The sequence below is a fragment of the Pituophis catenifer genome, unplaced genomic scaffold (genome assembly GCF_029215685.1).
Source record: "Pituophis catenifer annectens isolate HBS135680 unplaced genomic scaffold, rPitCat1.0.hap2 SCAF_3, whole genome shotgun sequence".
Classification (NCBI taxonomy): domain Eukaryota; kingdom Metazoa; phylum Chordata; class Lepidosauria; order Squamata; family Colubridae; genus Pituophis; species Pituophis catenifer.
In genome coordinates, this window is record NW_027256883.1 from 213,414,770 (window position 1) to 213,433,536 (window position 18,767).

The 18,767-nt window shown below is 44.7% G+C and overlaps 1 protein-coding gene across 1 annotated transcript; it reads left to right on the top strand.

The window, feature by feature from the left end:
• Positions 1 to 276: 276 nt before the first annotated feature.
• On the top strand, positions 277 to 17,749 carry CUNH20orf96 (chromosome unknown C20orf96 homolog). Its single transcript, XM_070940270.1, has 10 exons — positions 277 to 336; positions 2,727 to 2,859; positions 5,579 to 5,694; positions 7,034 to 7,192; positions 9,354 to 9,453; positions 11,438 to 11,595; positions 11,749 to 11,850; positions 13,847 to 13,933; positions 14,708 to 14,826; positions 17,660 to 17,749. Exons 1-10 carry the CDS (start codon positions 277 to 279, stop codon positions 17,718 to 17,720), a joined length of 1,095 nt encoding a protein of 364 aa, XP_070796371.1. The 3' UTR covers positions 17,721 to 17,749.
• Positions 17,750 to 18,767: the final 1,018 nt, after the last annotated feature.

Genomic DNA, 18,767 nt, shown 5'->3' on the forward strand with positions numbered 1-18,767 from the left:
CATGAACAATATTAAGATAATAAAATAATGGTTTGAGGTCATCAGGATCTCTCACCCATTCCCAAAATGTTATTTCAAATCATTTATTTTTCCTCTGGGGAAAAAAAAAATCATTTTACAGAGACAAGAACACTACGTTTTGCAAGATTTGATGGCAATGGATCTTCAAGATCTCTCTTCCCTTGTCCATTTCTTTTTATATATATTCTGTATATAATTCTTTGTCCCTCCAGGTGCTGACATTTCCTCTCGCACGGCTTTTCCCTGGCTGCAAAAATGTCGTCCAGGAATCCAAGTTTGTTTCCCAAGAGTTTTATCAGTTCCTTAAACCAAACGGTGAGTTCTGCAAAGAAAAGAAAAGAAAAGAATAGAATAGAATAGAGAATAGAATAGAATAGAATAGAATAGAATAGAGAATAAAATAGAATAGAATAGAAAATAGAATAGAGTAGAATGAATAGAATAGAATAGAATAGAGAGTAGAATAGAGAACAGAATAGAATAGAATAGAATAGAAAATAGAATAGATAGAATAGATAGAATAGAATGAATAGAATAGAATAGAATAGAGAATAAAATAGAATAGAATAGAATAGAGAATAAAATAGAATAGAATAGAAAATAGAATAGAGTAGAATGAATAGAATAGAGAATAGAATAGAGAACAGAATAGAATAGAATAGAATAGAATAGAATAGAATAGAATAGAATAGAATAGAATAGAATAGAAAATAGAATAGGAATTTTGCAAAAGGAAGCAGTACGGTTTAAAAGATCCAAATCGTATTTTTTGTATCCTTTACTGAGTAGGTAATAAAATGGAACAGCTGTGCACAAATCCATATTATTATCGTTACCTACAAAGAAAATATGTATGTTTAAGCAGAAGATTGCTGGAGGGAATTGGCTTTCTATGTCAAACTGAATATTATTTCCATGCTATGCTGGTATGTGGGTGGATGACAAGATTATCTTAAACAGATATTTCTCAGAGATATAATAGGTAGAAGTATAGACATGGGTGATCTGTGGTACTCCCTGAGCTTGGTTCTTTTCTTGCAGACATTTCATGACCCAAATAGGTAATATCATCAGTGTTACTAGTTTGGGTAATCAAACGCCTGCTGCAAGAAAACAACCAAGCTCAGAGAGCATCAAGGACCCCACAGTCCTCCTCCTCCTCTTCCTCCTCCTCCTCCTCCTCCTCCTCCTCTTCCTCCCCCTCCCCCTCCATGAACCACATTCACTTCTTGATTATTTTCTTTCAGACGTTTCATTAGCCAAGCTAGGTAACATCATCAGGGCTAGCTACTTAGCACTGATCAACCCTAATTACCTGCCACAGCATCAGCACTAGCCCTGATGATGTTAGCAATAGCAATAGCCCTTAGACTTATATACCGCTTCCCAGTGCTTTGCAGCCTTCTCTAAGGGGTTTACAGAGTCAGGCTCTTGCCCCCTACAATCTGGGTCCTCATTTTACCGACCTCAGAAGGAGGGAAGGCTGAGTCGACCTTGAGCCTGGTGAGATTCGATCTGCCAAATTGCAGGCAGCCAGCAGTCAGCAGAAGTAGCCTGCAGTACTGCACTCTCACCACTGCGCCACTGCAGTTAAGAACTGTGTTCCTAACTAACAAATATAATATATATTTGAAAAAAGCAATGGAAAAGAAATGAATGGTTGTCCTGTTATATATTTAAGTGACTTTTAGTAAGATATTGGATTGTAATATTTGGATAAGGGCCTGGTGGCTCAGCAGACTAAAAGCATTGTGATTAACACCAGCTGTCTGCAATTACTGTAAGTTTGAATCTCACCAGGCTCAAGGTTGACTCAGCCTTCCATCCTTTCTAAGGTAGGTAAATTGAGGACCCAGTTTGGTGGGGGAAATAAGCTGACTTTGTATAAATATACAAAAGTATGAAGGCTATTGCTTAACGCATTGTAAGCTGCCCTGAGTCTCCGGAGAAGGGCGGCATATAAATCAAATTAAAAAAAAAAAAAAGTTGACAAAGAAAAATATTTGTGATTGGAATAAGGGAATTCAGGGAAATACTGGAAATTATATTATGTTGTGAAAAGGACGCAAAGGGGAAATATTTGAATAGGATGATTTAGAGTTAAGGTTAACTATTAGAAAAATGATTGATTTCAAATTTAAGGGTTTTAACTTGGAGAAAGTAAGGGAAAGAATTAAATTGGATTAAGGTTAGAGATCAGGGCGAATGGTAATATTGGTTATTAGAAGAAACAAGGAAAAGAAAAGAAAAATTAGAGAGAAAGATTATTATGGCAAAAAGTGAAATATATAAATTGTGTTGGAGATAACTAAAAATTGTATAAATTTGTGACTCGGCCAATACTCTGTTCAGAAAAAATGCATTGTTTGTTTGTTTGTGTAAAAAATAAAAAAAACATTTACAAAAAAACCCCCAACAACTGTGTTCCTAACTTAACAACTGCTATGCTTCAGTTAACAAATGTGGTAAGAAAGAGCATCAATGGAGCACAGTTCACTTTTACCAATGTCTCACTTAGCAATGGAAATTTTGGCCTCAATAGTGAACACAAATCAAGGATTTTCAGGCTTCCATTCATTTCCAAAGAGACTGGGAAAATCAATGCTTGTGTGTGTGCCTCATTTGCTGATTTTCGTCAAGTTTTAAACCCCATTGTTTTAATGAAGATGCATTGTTTGTCTGCCTCTTTCTCCTCTGGCATTTAGGATTACAGCCAATGGGAAAGGGAAGAGGTGCCAAGAAGGCCCAAATTAAGATTACTCCTGCCAACCCCACTGCCTCCAGGGATGAAGAAGGAGGGAAACAAATTCCTGCAGAAGATACAACCCAAGAAATCAGGTGGGAAAAGAGTTTGGCTGGCGTAGTCTGGCCTGCGAAGGGGCGCGGGGGGAAGTCATTTCCAGTCTTTCCTTTTTGGTAGAGTTCACTTGTGGCTGAGTGAAAAGAAGGCCACTCAGAGATACTCAAGAGGCTGAAAGTCCAAAAAGAACTAGCAAGGATAAAACGTCCTGGGTAGAAAGCATCTTCGAACTTTCTGTCCTCCCGGACAGAAAGGAAAGGAACGGTTCTTCCTGTAAGGAGAGGCTGAGACGATCCTTCTTCTTTCTTTTTTTTTATAAACCTTTATTAACATTTAAAATATTAAAATACAAGTAAAAATACATCTATGACAAAAAATATATCCGTAATAATTGTACAATCTAACGTCATTCTGACAGTACACAATTCTTAACTTTGTTCATATAATCCCAAATATTCCTACTTAATCAGACATATGTAAACACAATTTATATCTTATTTTATTCTATACATTTCCTATTTTTAATTTCTATCCATTGATACCAATTTTCCGAAGTTGAGTAGTATTCCGAGTCTTCCTTATTATTTAATTCTATAGTAAGTTTGTCCATTTCTGCACACTCAAAAATTTTCCGGATTATTACACAGTCTGTTGGTATAATGGACATTTTCCAGGCTTTTTCCACGATTCTCGCTGCTGTAGTAATATGAATAATCAGATATTTAATCCTTTTAGGATAATTTCCTTTAATGATCCCCAGAAGAAACAATTCAGGTTTCAATTCTATTTGACAGTGTGTGATTTCTTTTAGCCATTTTTGTATTTTAATCCAGTATTTTTTTGACTTCTGGGCAAAGCCACCATACATGGAAGTAGGTACCTTGTGCTTGTTTACATTTCCAGCAATTAGGTTTTAGGTCGGGGTACATTTTTGCAAGTCTTGTGGGGCTAGATGCCACCGATAGAACATTTTATACTGATTTTCTTTATCTTTATTTTCTTTATATGCGGAGAAAAATTTCTCCCAAATTTTTTCCCAATCTTCTAACTCAATGTTGTGTCCAATATTTTTAGCCCATGCTATCATTGAGAGGATCCTTCTTCTAAGTAGCAGAAGGGGGATGCAGTTTGGTTTAGTGGAAGAGAGGAACCTGAGTTCGAGTCCTGCCTTAAACCCCGAAACCAGTTGGGTGATTTTGAATCGGTTGTTTTCTGTCAGGAAGGAGGCAAGAGCCTGCAACACTGACCCTCTGCTTAGGAAACTGTGTGGCTTGTTAGCGGGACAGAGAGAGAGAGAGAAAGAGAAGAGAGAAGAGAAGAGAAGAGAAGAGAAGAGAAGAGAAGAGAAGAGAAGAGAAGAGAAGAGAAGAGAAGAGAAGGAATAAAAAAAGGAAGGAAGGAGGGGAAAAAAAGAGAAAGGAAGCAAGAGAAGGAAGGAGGGGAGGGAGGGAAAAGGAAGGAAGGGAAGGAAAAAGAGAAAAAGATGAAGGAAAGAGAGAAGGATGGAAGTAAAGGAAGGGAGAGAGGGAGGGGAAAGGAATGAAGGAAAAGAAATATGAAGAAAGGAAGGAAAGAAAAAGGAAGAAAAAAGAGAAAAAAAGGAGGGAAAAAAAAGAAAAAGAAGAGAAAGGAAGCAAGAGAAGGAAGGAGGGGAGGGAGGGAAAAGGAAAGAAGGGAAGGAAAAAGAGAAAAAGATGAAGGAAAGAGAGAAGGATGGAAGTAAAGGAAGGGAGAGAGGGAGGGGAAAGGAATGAAGGAAAAGAAATATGAAGGAAAGAAAAAGGAAGAAAAAGAAGAAAAAAGAGAAAAAAAGGAGGAAGAAAAAAAAGAAAAAAAGAGAAAGGAAGCAAGAGAAGGAAGGAGGGGAGGGGGGAAATGGAAGGAAGGGAAGGAAAAAGAGAAAAAGATGAAGGAAAGAGAGAAGGATGGAAGTAAAGGAAGGGAGAGAGGGAGGGGAAAGGAATGAAGGAAAAGAAATATGAAGGAAGGAAAGAAAAAGGAAGAAAAAGAAGAAAAAAGAGAAAAAAAGGAGGAAGAAAAAAAAGAAAAAGAAGAGAAAGGAAGCAAGAGAAGGAAGGAGGGGAGGGGGGAAACGGAAGGAAGGGAAGGAAAAAGAGAAAAAGATGAAGGAAAGAGAGAAGGATGGAAGTAAAGGAAGGGAGAGAGGGAGGGGAAAGGAATGAAGGAAAAGAAATATGAAGGAAAGAAAAAGGAAGAAAAAGAAGAAAAAAGAGAAAAAAAGGAGGAAGAAAAAAAAGAAAAAAAGAGAAAGGAAGCAAGAGAAGGAAGGAGGGGAGGGGGGAAAAGGAAGGAAGGGAAGGAAAAAGAAAAAGATGAAGGAAAGAGAAGGATGGAAGTAAAGGGAGAGAGGGAGGGGAAAGGAATGAAGGAAAAGAAATATGAAGGAAGGAAGGAAAGAAAAAGGAAGAAAAAGAAAAAGAAGAGAAAAAAGGAGGAAGAAAAAAGAAAAAGAAGAGAAAGAAAGCAAGAGAAGGAAGGAGGAGAGGGAGGGAAAAGGAAGGAAGGAAGGAGAAAGACAGACAGATAGAAATTATCTCACAGTCCCCGGGTGATTGGCCAAAGTCACCAGCTGTCTTTCAGACTAGAACTCCCCACCTCCTGGTTTCTCGCCTGGTGCCTTCCCCAGTAGACAAAACGTTCAATATTTTTGGTCCAGAATCTCCTGCGCCCGCCTTCCCTGACCCGCTGTCCTCCGAGCAGCGGCCTCAGGTCCCCCCACTTCTCTTCTCTTTCTAGAGGAGCGAAAGGTCTGGAGCGTGGCCCTGAAGGCAACCCCGTCCATGAGGCACAAGGTGGGGTGGCACCAAGCCCTGACCGAAGAAATGGCCAAGGCCAACATCAAAATTCTGCAGGTACCTGAAGGAAAGAGCCACCTGGAAACAGGGCTGGGGGGGGGGGTCTCCCTCGGGCCCCACTCTTTCCTGGCTGGGAGTCCAGGTTTCACATGGTGTTCACCAGGGAGTTTGAGACCAGAAGCTCAAATTGGGGGATCAGACCCCCTTATTATGTTCTGGAACCGAAGGGCAAATGGATCACACCTGGAGAAACAGGGATTTTAGAATTGTTAAGCCACTCAGGACGACTTGGCTGAGATGGGCAGGTTGAGAAAGATAAAGGAGAGAGGGAGGGAAAGACAGAGGGAGGGAGGGAGGGAGGTTGATCTTGAGGAAGGAAGGGAGGAGGGAGGGAAGGAGGAAGGAAAAAAAGGGGAGGAGTGGGGAAGCAAGGAAGAAAAGAAAGGGAGGGAGGGAGAAGGAGGAAACTTGGTAGGAAGGTTGATCTTATGGAAGGAAGAAGAGAAGAAACGAAGAAGGAAGGAAGGAAAGGGGGAGGGGGAAGGGAGGGAGGAAGGGAAGGAGGAAGGAAGGTTGATCTTGAGGAAGGAAGGAAGAAAGGAAGGCCGGGAGGAGGGGAGAAGGAAGGAAGCAAAGAAAGGGGGAGGGAGGGAAAAAGGAAGAAAAGAGGAAACTAGGTAGGAAGGTTGATCTTATGGAAGGAAGAAGAGAAGAAAGGAAGGAAGGAAATGGAGAGGGAGGAGGGGAGAAGGAAGGGAGGGAGGGAAGGAGGAAGGAAGGAAGAGGGAAGGAAGGAAGGAAAGGGGAGGAAGGAGGGAAAAGGAAGGAAGGAAGAGGGAAGGAAGGAAGGAAGGAAAGGGGGAGGGAGGAGGGGAGAAGGAAGGGAGGGAGGGAAGGAGGAAGAAAGGAAGGAAGAGGGAAGGAAGGAAGGAAAGGGGGAAGAAGGGAGGGAAGGAGGAAGGAGGGAAAAGGAAGGAAGGAAGAGGGAGGGAAGGAAGGAAGGAAGGAAGGGGGGAGGGAGGAGGGGAGAAGGAAGGAAGGGAAGGAGAAAGAAAGGAAGGAAGAGGGAAGAAAGGAAGAAAAAGGAAGGAAGGAAAGGGGGAGGGAGGAAGGGAAGGAGGGAAAAGGAAGGAAGGAAGAAAAGGGGGAAGCTAGGTGGGAATTCCCCATTCTAGGACTTGGGGTCTCCTTCCATCTGATGGCCAATCAGGATGGACTGGAGCTGTTTCGTCATCCAGGGTTTCTTAACCTGGAAAATCTTGAAAGGTGGCAGGATTTCCATTCCCAGAATTCCGAGAGTTGAAGTCCCCACATTTTTAAAGTGGCAGCGGCAGAGGACCGCTGCCCCTACTGTCACCCCCTTTTTTTCTCCCCCCCCCAAAAAAACCCACCTTAGCGGCTTTCGAAGAGCAAGACGGCCAGCCTGGAAGAACTGAGGCGCCATTCCGTGGTGCTCCTGGAGAAGAATAAGGACCTGATGGAGACCATCCAGGAGACGGAAACGGATTCGGCCAACCAGGCCAGGTCCCTCCTGCAGCAGTACGACATGTTTGGGGTGAGGCTGCCTGGGAAGGGCAAGCGGGGAGCAGCGGAACCAGGCTTTGGGCCACGGGGAGCCCACGGGCCGTTGGGGGCCTTCGCCACACAGCGAGGGATTAGCGCTCGGGGGTCCACCGGAACAGCCTGTTTCTTGAGAAAAGGCAACCAGTTTTCTCTGAAATGGCATAGGGTCTCCTCCTGCGTGAACAGAGGGTTGGACTAGAAGACCTCCAAGGTCCCTTCCGACTCTGTTATTCAGAAAGAAAGAAAGAAGGGAGGGAGGGAAAGAGAGAAAAAGAAAGAAAGAAAGGAAGGAAGGAGGGAGGGAGGAAAAAGAAAGAAGGAAAGAAAGAAGGGAGGGAAGGAGGGAAAGAAAGGGAGGGAGGGAAAGAAAGAAAAAGAAAGGAAAAGAAAAAGAAAAGGAAAGAAAGAAAAAGAAAAAGAAGAGGGAGGGAGGGAGGAAAAAAGAAAGAAGGAAAGGGAGGGAGGGAGGGAAAGAAAGAAAGAGAGAAAGAAAGAAAGAAGGGAGGGAGGGAGGAAAAAGAAAGAAGGAAAGAGAAAGAAGGGAGCGAAGGAGGGAGGGAGGGAAAGGAGGGAGAGAGGGAAAGAGGAAAAAGAAAAAGAAGGAAAGAAAGAAAGAGAAAAAGAAGGGAGGGAGGGAGGAAACAGAAAGAAGGAAAGAAAGGGAGGGAGGGAGGGAAAGAAAGAGAGAGAAAGAAAGAAAGAAAAAGAAGGGAGGGAAGGAGGGAAAGAAAGGGAGGGAAGGAAAGAAAGGAAAAGAAAGAAAAAGAAAAAGAAAGAAGGAAAGAAAGAAAGAAAAAGAAGGGAGGGAGGGAGGAAAAAGAAAAGGAAAGAAAGAAGGGAGGGAAGGAAAGAAAGAAAGAAAAAGAAGGGAGGGAGGAAAAGAAGGAAAGAGAAAGAAGGGAGGGAAGGAGGGAAAGAAAGGAAAAGAAAAAGAAAGAAGGAAGGAAAGAAAGAAAAAGAAGGGAGGGAGGAAAAGAAGGAAAGAAAGAAGGGAGGGAAGGAGGGAAAGAAAGGAAAAGAAAAGAAGGAAAGAAAGAAAGAAAAAGAAGGGAGGGAGGGAGGAAAAAGAAAGAAGAAAAGAAAGAAGGGAGGGAGGGACGGAGGGAAAGAGAAAGGGAGGGAGGGAAAGAAAGAAAGAAAGACAGAAATAAAAAGAAAGGAAGGAAGGAAGGAAGGTAGAATAAAATGGAATGGAATAGAATAACAGATTTGGAAGAGACCTTGGAGGTCTTTTAGTCCAACCCCCTGTTCAAGCAGGAGACCTTATACCATTTCAGACAAACGGCTGTCCAATCTCTTCTTTAAAACCTCCTTTGATGAAGCACCCACAACTTCTGGTGGCAAGCTGTTCCACTGATTAATTGTTCTCACTGTCAGGAAATTTGAATTGTAGGTTGGATCTCTCCTTGGAAAGTTCCCATCCGTTGCTTCTTGTCCTGCCTTCAGGTGTCTTTGGAGAATGGGTTGGCACCCCTCCCCCTCTTCTCTATGACAGCCCCTCAAACATGGGAAGATGCTATCATGTCTCCACTCGTCCTTCTCTTTGCTAGACCAGACATACCCAGTTCCTGCAACCACTCGCCGTATAGTTCAGCCTCCAGTCCTTTAATCCTCTTTGTAGTGTGTCATGCTCCTGTCGGAGCCTGAATCTGCGGAGATCGAGGGGGCGGCTTCGTTGGCTTCAGAGGAACGTGGGGAGGAGCAGGGCCAGGCAGCGCAGGGTCCCTCAGGATTGGGACGCCTTGTTAGCAGGGAGGAACGGGGACAGGATGCCGAGAGAGGGCAAGCAGTGGAAACGAGGAGCAGCGACGGAGCTCAGGCGGTGAGCAAGGACCGCCCCCTCCTGATCCCCGAGCACGGAGAGTGGAGAGAAGGCGGGAACAGCGCAGGCCGACCTGACGACTCGGGAGGAGAGTGCTCCGCCCCTCTTCACAGGGCACACCTGGGGACTGAGACTTAAGGAGACGCTGTGGGGAGGGGCATTTGTCGGGAACGAATACTGAATTGGTCGAGTTTGGTGTGCCAGTACAGACATTTGGACAGGTGGCCGTCCGGTCTCTTCTTGAAAACCTCCAGGGATGGAGCACCCCACAGCTTCTAGTGGCGAGCAGTTCCCCTGGCTAATCGTACTCTTGTCGCTTCAAATCCCACAGCGGATCATCGCCACTCTCCGAGACTCCAATCAGAACCAAGTGGGCGTCGCCAAAGCAGAGCTCAACGCCGCGGAGAAGGAAGTGGAGAAGAAAATGGCGAGTAAGCGTTGCCCGCCTCTCCTCCTCATCTGGGTGGGGTGGGGCTGGGCAGAAGAGAGCTCCACGGTTTTCAAATCCCCAAGGAAGGAGTAGTACATTGTGGCCAGGTTGCTTATCAAGCACCTCCTCTTAATGTATAGGTAAATGTACAGGTAGCCCTTTTGTTGTGGCCTATCGGCCGCCAGCCCCTCCAGCAGCCGAATCAGAGGAGGAGGAGGAGGAGGGGGCCTGATGCTCAGAAGGCAGAGGAGAGGAGAGCAGTGGAAATCTATGGGCCGGTCCTTGGGACGGAAGAGTCACCGCTGCTAGAGAAGCCCCACCCTGGCTCTGGGGATAAAAGGCAGCGGGCGGAGATGAATAGGTGTGACAGACAACTATTCGTCTTCCGGCTGGACGGACTTGTCGGTCTGCGAGAGAAACTTTATACCGGGGCTGCCGGCGCTCCTAATAAAAGAATCTTTTAAGTTCACTTCAGAGGGTTTGTCGTGTTTGGGGAGCTGGGTCAGAATACCTTGACTTAAAACCGTTTGTTTAGTGACCGTTTGGTTATAGCTGCCTTGGAAAAAGGGAGCCATGACTGGTCCTTGCAATTATCCATCCATCCATCCGTCCAACTATCCATATCTCTATCTATCTATCTATCTATCTATCTATCTATCTATCTATCTATCTATCTATCTATCTACCTACCTACCTACCTACCTACCTACCTACCTATTATCTATATCTGTCTGTCTGTCTGTCTGTCTATCTACCTATCTGCCTACCTACCTACCTATTATCTATATCTATCTATCTATCTATCTATCTATCTATCTATCTATCTATCTATCTATCTATCTATCTATCTATCTATCTACCTACCTACCTACCTACCTACCTACCTATTATCTATATCTATCTGTCTGTCTGTCTGTCTGTCTATCTACCTACCTGCCTACCTACCTACCTGCCTGCCTACCTACCTACCTACCTATTATCTCTATCTATCTATCTATCTATCTATCTATCTATCTATCTATCATCTATCTATCTATCTACCTACCTACCTACCTACCTACCTATTATCTATCTATCTATCTATCTATCTATCTATCTATCTATCTATCTATCTATCATCTATATCTATATCATTATCTATGTATCTATCTATCTATTATCTATATCTATATCATTATCTATTACAAACTATTCTAAAAATACGAGTTCCAGGTATATTAGTAAAAAAAAGAAGCAGACATACTGCGAATTGTGGAACTTTTTTATATCTATCTATCTATCTATCTATCTATCTATCTATCTATCTATCTATCTACCTACCTATTATCTATCTACCTACCTACCTATTATCTATATCTATCTACCTACCTACCTACCTATTATCTATATCTATCTATCTATCTATCTATCTATCTATCTATCTATCTATCTATCTATCTATCTACCTACCTACCTACCTACCTATTATCTATCTACCTACCTACCTATTATCTATATCTATCTACCTACCTACCTACCTACCTATTATCTATCTACCTACCTACCTATTATCTATATCTATCTACCTACCTACCTACCTACCTATTATCTATATCTATCTATCTATCTGTCTGTCTGTCTGTCTGTCTGTCTGTCTGTCTGTCTGTCTGTCTGTCACCTATTCTATATCTGGTAGTGCAGTGGTTAGAAGCCAGTATTTCAGGCTAACTCACAGCCAACTGCCAGCAGTTTGATTCTCACCGTCCTTCCGAGGTGGGTTAAAATGAGGACCCAGACTATTGGGGGGGGGCCATGTGCTGACTCTGTAAACTGCTCAGAGAGGGCTGCAAAAGCACTGGGAAGCGGTATATACAGCAAATCTGAGCGCTATTGCTATGATATATTTTATTTTGGGTTTTTTTTTTTGAGATCGGGCATCAGAATACTTTCTGTTCCCGGTCAAAAAAGAAAAGTGACCATCGAGGTTCTCTTCTCTTTTCTTTCAGAAATGGACCAGGAGCTGAAACGGGTCGGCACCAAAGTCCACACCATGCAGGAAGAGGTCAACATCTTGCGGAGCTACATGGACAAGGAGTACCCGCTGAAGGCGGTCCAGATCGCCTCCCTGCTCCGCAGCATCCGGAACCTGAACGAGGAGCAACAGGTGGGCGGGAGGGAGGGGGGTGTAGGGGGGGTGGATGTCCTTCCCAGGCCCCTGTCACAAGGGTGGGGGTGAGGTGGGGGGGTATCTTGCAGTCCTCGGACCCTTTTTTAAAGACCCCCCCCCCTTCCCTTTCTGCTGTTCTGCCTTCTCCAGTACGAATTGGAAGACACTGAAGATCTGGCCAGGCGCTTCCTGGACACCTTAGCGGGAAAAGCCAGGGACGAGCAGGAGCGCATTCTGCGGTCTGTGGCCGATGTGAGTGGGATCGCTCTGACTGGCCCCAAAGGGCTTCATCCTTTTTTTTTTTTTTCCCCCTTCGAAAACATTTCGCTTCTCATCCCAGGAAGCTTCTTCTTTTTTTTTTTTTTACAATAATTTTTATTAATATATTCTATACACACAAATAAAATATACAATCCTGCCACCATGGTATAATGTGATTACATGGTCCATAAATATAAAGTCATTCCTTTATACATACATATTTGCCATCATATATATATATATATACATCATCATATATCTATTCTCTCCCACCTTTTCTGGACCCAATCGTACCATACTTTCCAACCGTTATAAAATTCTGAATCTTTTTTTACCATTGACCAATCTAGTTCATCTATCTGATTCCGCACACTCCTTCATTTTATAGATTATTTTCAAACCCATCGGTAAGTCTTGATTTTTCCACTCCTGCGCATACGCTAATCTTGCTGCAGTGATAATGTGAATCAACAAGAACCATATATCTGATTTAACATTCAAAGGTTTTGCCCCCAATAGGAAAATCTCGGGCCTTAATTCCAAATTAATCTGTGTAATTTCCAAAATCCATTGCCGTATTTTTTTCCCAATATTTAACCGCCTGCGGGCAGGTCCACCATTGGTGAAAATAAGTTCCATTACTGTAACCGCACTTCCAAAAGCAGGCAGATGTCCCGGGAAATATTTTAGCTAATCTCGCCGGGGGGAGATGCCACCGGTATAACATTTTATATATGTTTTCTTTATATGAGGAGGCCATGGTTAATTTCATATTTTTCAACCAAATCTGTTCCCATTGCTGGAAGGAAGCTTCTTCAGTTCTTACGGACTGGAGGGGAGAGACTGGACAGCCATTTCTTCGGAACGGGGTTGTCCCTCAGTGCATGGCCGAAACCCCTAAAATGCAATGCGAGCGTCCCTTGCACATGCGCCCCTCCCCCATGCATGCGTCCCTCGCGCATGTGTCCTGCCTTCACCGCCCCCCCCCCCATGCCCCTTTGCGGGCCTGGAAAGCCTCCTGCACAGTGGTGAAATTCAAAAATTTTTACTACCGGTTCTGTGGGCGTGGCTTGGTGGGCGTGGTGTGGCTTGGTGGGCATGGCAGGGGAAGGATACTGCAAAATCTCCATTCCCACCCCACTCGGGGGCCAGCCAGAGGTGGTATTTGCCGGTTCTCCGTACTGCTCAAGTTTTCCGCTACCGGTTCTCCAGAACCTGTCAGAACCTGCTGGATTTCACTCCAGAGTAGACCCCACACCATTTCTGATTGATGGCAGTCCAGTCTCTTCTCGAAAGCCTCCAGGGATGAAGCTCCCACAACTTCTGAAGGCAACTTCTCTTCCATCAGTTGATGGTTCTCACTGTCAGAAAAATTCCTCCTTATTTCCAGGTTGAATCTCTCCTTGATCAGTTTCCATCCATTATTCCTTTTCTGGCCTTCAGGTGCTTTGGAGAATAGCTTGACCCCCTTCCTCCTCTCTGGGGCAGCCCCTCAAATACTGGAAGATGCTATCCTGTCTCTCCTGGTCCTTCTCTTCACTAGGCCAGCCGTGCTCAGTTCCTGCAACCGTTCATCGTATGTTTTAGCCTCCAGTCCCCTCATCATCCTGATTGCTCTTCTCTGCACTCTTTCAAGAGTCTCAACATCTTTTTTATAGTGTGGGGACCAAAACTGGATGCAGGACTCTAGGTGTGGCCTTACTAAGGCTTTATAGTATTAGTACCTCCCTTGATCTTGATTGAATCCCTCTGTTAATGCAGTTTAGGATTGCATTGTCTTTTTTTGGCAGCTGCTGCACATGGCTGGCTCCTATTTAATTAGTTTTCCACTAAAACTCCAAGATCCCTCTCACAGTTGCTGCTATTAAGCCTGGTTTCACCCAGTTGATATGTGTAATTTTGGTTTTTCTTGCCTAAGTGTAAGACTTTAATTTCCTCTACGTTGAATTACGGCCTTAATTTTGTCCTTCTTTTTTTGTCGTTCTAGAAGACGCTGCTTCAGTATCAGGATGGTCTGGAGCAGATGCACCGGAACAACAAGGAGTTGAAAAGACAGATCGACGTGCAAAAGGAGGCAAGAAAATCTGGGAATTGCAGTCTGTAGACTTGGCAAAGAACTGAGCTGATGTCAGGGTTGGTTAGAAATTTCTCCTCTTGATCACCTGGTGGCTCCCTATCCCACAGCAGGATAACCTTCCAGGAGAGGTTTCGTGGCCGCTAGAAACTGTTACGTATAGATGGCAAAAGAGAAATCCTGAATTGAGGTCTTTGCTAGACAAGTAGTCCTCGACTTACGACAGTTCATTTAGTGACAATGGTATCGAAAAAAAGCGACTTACGACTGTTTTTTCACCCTTACGACCGTTGCTGCATCCCCACGGCCACGTGGTCAAAATTCAGATGCTTGGCAACCGACTCGTATTTATGACGGTCGTCGTGTCCCACGATCCCCTTTTGCGACCGTCTGACCAGCCAAGTCAATGAGGAAGCCATTTTCACTTCATCACCCCGTGACTAACTTTTAACGACTGCAGTGATTCGTTTAACAATGTTCAGGTCGTAAGAAACACTGCGACCGTCATAAAGAGGAGTCCGTTGCCAAGGGTCCGAATTTTGATCACGTGACCATGGGGAATGATGCGACGGTCGTAAGTGTGGATCACGGTTCTGAATCCCTTTTTTCAGTGCCTTTGGTCACTAAATGAGCCATTGTAAGTTGAGGACTATCTGAAAGAGGGGCCCTGGAGGCCAGCCATGTTGAAAACTCCACGCAGGAGGTGCTGGGAGGTCCAACGGGGAGCAGGAGATGTTCGGAGCCCTGAAACTTTGGCCCTGTTTCCCGTTTCAGGTGATTGACGACCTGGTGAAAGAAGTGACGGAGCTGCACGAGAGCATCATTTACCTGCACCACGCCCTGGGGGACCCCTACGACATCATTTTCCCAGACATCCTTCTGCGCCGGCCCAAGTACTGCCCTCCCTTTGCACCTTCATGCTCCTTCTCATGAAGCCGCACGGGTTGCCAGAGGTGGTATTCAGACGGTTTACTCGAACCGGTAGCGGAAATCGCACCCGCCTCGACTCTATGCTGTCCTATTTAGGCACGTTTTTGAGTCTGGGCGCATGCGCGAAAAGCGCCCGCGTGAGCAAAGCTCACATTTTTGGCGCTGGGCGAACCAGTAGGTGAATTATCTGAATCTCACCTCTGCGGCTTGCGTGCAGCGAGGCTGGGAGAAACACCAAACCCAGAAGTGTATATAGGTGGTCTTTGATATACGACCGGCCGCTTAGCGACCGTTCTAAGTTACGACCGATGAAAAGGATTCAGTGGCAACCTGGGATTTAAAAAACAGGAATATAATGCATAAGCATGGATTGGTGCGGTGGCCTAGAGGTAGAGCTCTAGCCTCACAATCAGGAGGCTGTGAGTTCGATCTCAGGTAGAGGCAGATGTTTCTCTCTCTGGGCACAATGAGAATATATCTGCTGAACAAAACCCCGTACTGGCGACAGGGACGGCATCCGGCCAGTAAAACACTCAGCTCCATTCAGTTGCCCAGACTCCACTCCGCAAGGGACTATGGGGTTAAAAGATGATGATGGTGATGAATATAATGCATAAGCATCCCATAATGCATACTAGGGGCCTATAATGTACATATACAGGTAGTCCTCGACTTACAACAGTTCGCTTAGTTACGACGTCACTGCAAAAAGGACATTTTTCATACTTAACGACCATTGCAGCATAATTACATGATCAAAATTCAGACACCTGGCAACTGACATGTTTATGACAGCCGCAGGGATGCCCATTTTGCGACCTTCCGACAAGCCAAGTCAACGGGGAAGCCAGATTCACTTAATAACCGTGTTACTAACTTAACTAACTGCAGTAATTCACTTAACAACGGCGGCAGGGAAGGTCGTAAAATGGGTCAAAATTCACTTCACCGCTCCCTCGCTTAGCAAGAGAAATGTTGGGCTCAATTGCGGTCGTAAATCAAGGACGACCTGTACTTATGACCCGAGTTCGTAGTTCCGATGGCTGCCTTCCAGACCTGCACGGTCTTGTGATGGCATTTTGGAGGGTTCGGCACTTTTTACCTCTCCTCCTTTCTTAGTGTGGATCAATCAATCAATCAACCAATCAATCAAAGTAGTGCTAGAAGGGATCTTTGAGGTCTTCTCGCCCAACCCCATTTCATACTATCCCATTTCAGACAAATGTCTGTCCAGTCTCTTCTTAAACACCTCCAGGGATGGAGCATCCACAACATCTGGTGGCAAGCAGTTCCACTGGTTAATTGTTGTCCCTGTTAGGAAGTTTCTCCTTAGTTCCAGGTTGCTTCTCTCCTTGATTAGTTTCCATCCATTGTTCCTTGTCCTGCCTTCAGGTGCTTTGGAGAATAGGTTGACCTCTCTTCTTTGGGGCAGCCCCTCAAATACTGCAACCACTGCTATCATGTCTCCCCTAATTCTTCTTTTCTTTAGACTAGCCAAACCCCAGTTCCTGCAACCGTTCTTTATATGTTTTATCCTCCAGGCCTTTGATCCTCTTAGTTGCTCTTCTCTGCACTTTTTCCAAAGTCTCAACATCTTTTTTGGTAATGTGGGGACCAAAACTGGATGCAGGATTCCAGGTGTGGCTTTACTAAGGGCTTTACAAAGCGGTACTAATATTTCACATGATTTTGATTCTATGCCTCTGTTGATACAACCCAAGATTGTGTTAGCTTTTTTGGCTGCTGCCCTTCCTTCCTTCCTTCCTTCCTTCCTTCCTTCCTTCCTTCCTTCCTTCCTTCCTTCCTTCCTTCCTTCCTTCTTTTCTTCTCCTCCTTCTCCTCCCCTCCTCTCTCTTTCTTTTTGGCTGCTCAGTTGCTCTTCTCTGAACTTTTTCCAAACTCTCAACATCTTTTTTGTAGTATGGTAACCAAAATTGGTTGCAGGATTCCAGTTGTGGCCTTACTATGCCTCTGTTGATACAACCAAGGATTGTATTAGCTTTTTTGGCTGCTGCTCTTTTCTTTCTTTCTTTCTTTCTTTCTTTCTTTCTTTCTTTCTTTCTTTCTTTCTTTCTTTCTTTCTTTCTTTCTTCTTTCTCTCTCTCTCTCTCTTTCTCTCTCTCTCTTTCTTTCTCTCTCTTTCTTTCTCTTTCTTTCTTCCTTTCTTCCTTCTTTCTCTCTCTCTCTCTCTCTCTCTCTCTCTCTCTCTCTCTCTCTCTCTCTCTTTCTTCTTCTCCTTCTCCCCCTTCCTCTCTCTTTCTTTTTGGCTGCTCAGTTGCTCTCTGAACTTTTTCCAAACTCTCAACCTCTTTTTTTTTTGTAATGTGGGGACCAAAATTGGTTGCAGGATTCCAGTTGTGGCCTTACTATGCCTCTGTTGATACAACCAAGGATTGTATTAGCTTTTTTGGCTTCTTTCTTTCTTTCTTTCTCTCTTTCTTTCTCTCTCTTTCTTTCTTTCTCTCTCTCTTTCTTCCTTTCTTCCTTCTTTCTCTCTCTCTCTCTCTCTTTCTTCTTCTCCTTCTCCCCACTCCTCTCTCTTTCTTTTTGGCTGCTCAGTTGCTCTCCTCTGAACTTTTTCCAAACTCTCAACCTCTTTTTTTTGTAATGTGGGGACCAAAGGTGGACGCAGGATTCCAGCTGTGGCCTTACTAAGGCTTTAAGGCACACGGCTAGCTCAGATTTAAGCTACTGGGACTCCAAGATCCCTCTCGCAGTTATACTATTATTGAGCCAGGTTTTACCTAATCGATACTCGTAATCTCATGTCTGCTTCTCTCTTTCACACACCCCCAGATGCACCCCAGACATGGACGTCGTTCTGAACATCCCAACCGATGAAGATTTCCCCTTGTAGTCGCCGGAAAGGAAGCGGGGAAGGACACGTCTGCCAAAACCTGCTTGAGCTCCGTTGTCGGTTGGGTTTGACTGTGTTTGGCCCAGATTGGGTGCCGCCTCCTGGCCAGAGCCTAGCCAGGCTAAATCTTGCAGCTGCCTTTAAATCTCCTCAATCAAATATATTGGGGTTTTCTTTTCCTCTATTAAATGCAGTCCTTATTTGACTCAATGGTGGTAGGTTTATTGTCTGGGGCACCCGAAAAGCCAATGCTCTGTTCTCATTGCCCCCCAGTACAGAGTGCCCTGTGAAGGCTGCAGTGATAGGATCAGCGACCAGGATCCCTGCTTTCTTATATAGGTAGTCCTCGACCTACGACCCCAATTGAGCCCAAAATTTCTGTTGAGCAAAACATTTGTTTAAGGGAGTGGCCCGTTTTACGACCTTCCTTGCCACAGTTATTAAGTGAATCATTGCTATTAAGTTAGTAGCTTGGTGTTCTGTCCCCGTCCCACATACGCACCGTCGGCCCGGAGTTAATAAACCACACGACAAAATCTTTGAAGATAAAGCTGGCAGCAACCCAGTGGCTAGCTGCCAATTCAGACTTTACTCACACAAAACAAAGATTAGACTGCAAGCATTCCGATAAAACAGGCAGAGTTTTCAACAATACAAGGATTAATCCAAATGCAGTCCGATAAAGCAGGCAAAGTCCAGTAACCCAGAGATCATGGATTATTTCCAGTTTTTGCTCGTCACAAACTGAACCGGCCACCACACCCACATTTATACCCTGTGGGGTGTGGTCCAGTGACTCAGCTAATCTCTGGCACGCCTTCCCCTCTGCTGCGCACGCTTCTCCCTGCGCCCCTGCCGAGGATCCAGCCAGCACTTATCTCCTTTGTCGCTGTCCACCTGTGGCTGCGGGGACGTGCTTGACTCTGGGCCTATCTCTTGGCCTTCGGTGTCCTCCGGAGGCATTGCCAGAGAGGAAGGTCCTGGAGAGGAAGGCCTTGCCAACTCCTCTTCCTCATTCTCTGAGTCTGCATCTGTCGATAGCCCAGG

Coding starts and splice junctions, on each gene's coding strand:
- CUNH20orf96 (XM_070940270.1), top strand. CDS start 277: ATGTCGTCCAGGAATCCAAGTTTGTTTCCCAAGAGTTTTATCAGTTCC. Junction 7,193..9,353: donor AGCAGTACGACATGTTTGGG/GTGAGGCTGCCT, acceptor CAAATCCCACAG/CGGATCATCGCCACTCTCCG. Junction 14,827..17,659: donor ATCCTTCTGCGCCGGCCCAA/GTACTGCCCTCC, acceptor ACACACCCCCAG/ATGCACCCCAGACATGGACG.